This window comes from Chinchilla lanigera, unplaced genomic scaffold, assembly GCF_000276665.1.
Source record: "Chinchilla lanigera isolate Chin_1 unplaced genomic scaffold, ChiLan1.0 scaffold00113, whole genome shotgun sequence".
In the NCBI taxonomy this organism is placed as follows: domain Eukaryota; kingdom Metazoa; phylum Chordata; class Mammalia; order Rodentia; family Chinchillidae; genus Chinchilla; species Chinchilla lanigera.
Window position 1 is genome coordinate 2,988,615 of NW_004955514.1, and position 4,048 is coordinate 2,992,662.

The window sequence follows — 4,048 nt, forward strand, 5'->3', positions numbered from 1 at the left end:
CCTCTCCCCTTCCTCCTCCCCCTTCCTTCCTTCCCTTCCCTGCCATAGGTTCCTCTCTTCCCCGGAGAACACTGATGCCTCCTTGCGGATGTGGGTAGAGGTTCTAAGAGCATCCGTGTTCACCGCGTGGCCGGTGGGGGCGGAGAGGTCAGCCGGCAGTGGTCTGCTCTGCCCCTTACCTGGAACTTTGGTTCTGGTCACCATTTGCAGGTTTTGATGTGAAGGACCATGCTCAGAGGCCAGAGACCAACAGCCTGCCGGCGCCGCCTCAGATGCCCCTGCCGGAGATCCCTCAGCCCTGGCTGGTGAGTGGACCGACCCCATCCACCCCCCGGGCGTGGCAGCCTGAGGGTGTGTGCAGCGGGGGCATGTGACAGAAGCCAGTTCTGGAGATCAGAGGCCTCAGTGGCCCCGGGCTCCCACTGAGTTTCCAGGCCCGGAAGTCACTGGGATCCTCTTCCCCCTTCAGGAAGCCTATCTTTCCTTGCAAAGCGCTGGAGCTACAGGTCCTTGGAAATGGGTTCTTACGGCAGGTTAAGAAAAAAGCAAAACCAAACCAAAAAATAACCTAAAAACCTGGGGATTTGGCTAGCAAAATACAGTGGTAGACCCTGAGGGCGTGAGCTGTTTTCTGAGTTTTAACTCTGAATTACTCAGTCTGAAGCTTGGGGAGTCACCGATGGAGTGCTTGTTGGCTAAGCATTCTTTTTTTTAAAACAAGAGAAGAATGTGTCCCCTCCTGGGATGTGCAGCTTGTTGATTTTATGCCTGTAACACTTGTCTAGGGTTTCGTTTCCCCCATCGGGAGATGCGTGCACACACTTCTTCCCATCCCGTTCAGCATTTCCACGGCTCGCTCTGGGAAGCCGGACTCCACTCCGAGCTGGGGTGCACGAGGTGGCCAGCACTGCTCTGTATCTTCCTGCAGTGTGGCTCATCCGACGTGAGCGGGGAGGCAGGCTGGGCCTCATTTGCCCGTCTCCACTGGGGCCCTGGCGTGGGGTCAGGCGTCCAGCAGTCCCCGTGGTGATAGTTGTAGCCACTCAGGAGCCCCGTGCTCGGTGGGCTCCTAGCGCAGAGCACGGCTCGTACAGGTCACCTGTCCAGAGCCCCGCTGTCCTAAGCATCTCAGAGAGGCTTTCACTCCCCTTTGCACCATAGTCAGTTATGGGAACAGGTGTTCTGAGAGCAGAGCCGGCTCACGGCCATGTGGCTCGCGCAGTGGGGCACTCTGTGGGAGTGGAGCCTGGTGGCCACGGATGGCCCGCGTTTTGTGGACAGCGGTCAGGGCACTGTGCAGAGGAGCTGGGCGGCATCCTCACCCCAGTGGGTCAGCCGAGTGGCTGCTGAGACAGCTCCACCTCATTTGTCTGAGCGTTTTTTAGTGAATGCAGAACTGGGATCATGAGCCGTCCCGTAAACCGGGGTTGCCGTGGTGACTGGCTCAGGCCTGTGGTCACTGCCCTGTCGGCAGACCTAGAGTGTCCTGGGTGAGGATGGAGCGGGAACGTGGCTGTGCCCCGTAAAGAAAGGCACAAGGCACAGGGCCCAAGTGCCAGGGGTGGTGCAAGGACCTCGGGTGGCTGGGCCCTTGGGTTTGGGCGTTGACCATGGAGGAGGCGAAGCGCTCTGCGGCAGGGACACGCGGTCTTTACTATCAAACAGGTTCAAGCACTGTGGGTTTTCTGTTGTCCAGTTTGGCCCGAGTGCTTGTCATTTCTCACACTTTCGAGCCCCTGTTGCAGCTGGTTGTTGCCTGTCTGGTGGCACACGTTGAATTGAATACTGCCATGTCACAGTTATTGTGTCCTGAGTTCTTTAAGAAGCAAGAATGATCTTTTCTCTCACCTTCCTGTTGGCGCCTCGAAGGGCTTTCTGCGGCTATTACCTCTCTCCGCTTTCTTCCCGTTGAACTGACCTGCGAGCTTTGGCGGTGACTCCTGCCTTCTGGCTTCTGGTGTGTCTCGAGCCACGTGATGTGTGGAAAACACTGCCGGCTCCAGGTCAGGGGCACGGAAGCCCGTCCCTGTGTTGTGTGCAGTGTTCTCAGAGTGAGAATACCACTGCGCCCTGGAGCAGGAGTTACAGCTCCGCAGGGTGGAGAAGGACGAAGAGCAGGCGATGTACTGTGCCTGTCAGGGTTTTCCAGAAACCCGTCAACAGCAAGAGGTTATACAGCATTCTCTACCCAGCACCTGCGGTGTCAGCCCTTCAAGCCCTTGGGCCTCAGTTTCCTGATTGAAGCACTGACATCTCAGTGTCATTTGATAACTGAGAGAAAAACCGTAAAATGCCCCAGGGTGGTGTCTGGCCCATACATAGCAGGCGAGCAGTAGGTAGTAGTTATTATGCTGTTGAAATAATAGCAACAAGGGCAACAGCTACTGTATCAGCACTGTTGTTACACGAACACTGTTACTACTGCTGTGGTCCTCAGGAGAGGAATCCCTTCAGGGCCCTTGCAAAGAGCACCAAGGTCAGTCCCGCATAATTGCGCTCTCAGCTACCTGTCACCCACTGGCAAGGACCCGGAAGCGTCCTTTTCCCTGGAAGCAGGCACTGGATAAGGCAGGGCCTTTCTCGGCCTCCCCTTGGTTTGACCCTAACAGCCCACAGGTGTCAGAAGCCCTGTGCACGGGTTCCCAGGACCGGGGGTCTGGGAGTGGAGTCCTGATCCTTCTCGGAGGTAGGGGAAGCTCCTGCAGAAGTCCTTTTTGAGCAGTGTTATTGTAAAGTAAAAGTAGTATGATTTTTTAAAGTTGTGTGGAAAACACAGTGCAGGCGGATAAGCGCAAGGAAGAAGCACCTGTTGCTGAGTTTTCAGTGCGCGCCCTTCTGCCTCCGTGCGGGGGAGCAGACGCACACGCTTTGCAGACAGGCTCGGGACAGCAGCCGTCTCTCAGCAGCGCTGGCTTTGGAGAGGACTGCAGGGAGACTGTGCTGTGTCCGCGCCTGCCTAGGAGGGAGCCTTCTTCTCCAAATGAACCTTTAGGTTGTTTTAGGTTTTGCCGAACCTCCTTGGGCACCTTTTCCTCCCGTGGACAGTGGACCTTTGTGGTCGTATGTTTCCAGGGGTAGAATTATGGGTCACAGAGCCCGTCTCTCAGCAGGTCGTTCCAAATACGCGACTCTGTAGGGTTAGGATGTGTTCGGAAGTCCCTTGATTAGGAGTCACCTCCACCTACCCCAAGCTCTCAGGGCAGGCGTCTGGCCTGGGTACGTAACTGGCAGCTGCTTGACTCAGCCTCCCTAATGCTGCCCCAGGATGTGAATAACCCAACTAACTGTGTCACAGAGGAAGCCGGAACCTCTTCTTCTCACAGAGAAAAGACACATGTGAGTCAGACCCTCCTTTTCAAAAGCAGCAAGCAGGATTTTAACCCATGTGGGCCCTGCCCAGGCCCTGCCTGGCACTGAGCGCGGTATATTGGGCCCCCTTTTATTTTTTATTTATTTATTTATTTATTTATTTATTTTAAAGAGAGTAGTTAAAAAAAATAACAGCATACCAACATCGCAAACATAAACAAAACAAAGCAAGCACATTAAAAGTGATACAGGGTTTCAAAACAAAATGATAGGCATTAACAGTGGTTGTTATATTACATATTGTTATCTTCAACTACGTTGCTCAGATTAGCAGATGTGAGAATGGAAGATTGTTCACACCATTAAAGAGAATAAAAAAAAAGATTAAATAAAACATCAGCGATGATATAGTTTCACTAGACAAGACGGTAGGAATTCACCAGTGGTTGGTCCACTGCGTATTGTTGTCTTTAAATCAGTTTGGGCTGCCTTTTAGAACAGGCTCTTTCGGAGGCTGTGGAGGTCCCGGGAGTGCCCCAGCATGAGATGGCAGGGTGGCGGTGGCCCATCTGGGAGACGCACCTCCTGATGGGAGCACCAGGAAATAGGGTCTGTTTGGACCATGGGTGAAATGGGGCAGAGGAGAGGGCTGTCAGTGTCTGAGCAGCGCAGTGGACAGCGGTCTGGATGGAGCACTCCTCGCCCTCTTCTCCTCCCCTCCCCTCCCCCTCCCCTCCCC

At 54.4% G+C, this 4,048-nt stretch overlaps 1 protein-coding gene across 3 annotated transcripts in view; it reads left to right on the forward strand.

The window, feature by feature from the left end:
• Positions 1 to 4,048, forward strand: part of Afap1 (actin filament associated protein 1) — a 116,233-nt gene that overhangs the window by 54,500 nt on the left and 57,685 nt on the right. For all 3 annotated transcript variants that reach the window (XM_013506784.1, XM_013506786.1, XM_013506787.1), the window contains one exon: positions 211 to 305. In XM_013506784.1, the coding sequence (XP_013362238.1) occupies positions 211 to 305 (95 nt within the window). The remainder of the gene's footprint in view (positions 1 to 210; positions 306 to 4,048) is intronic.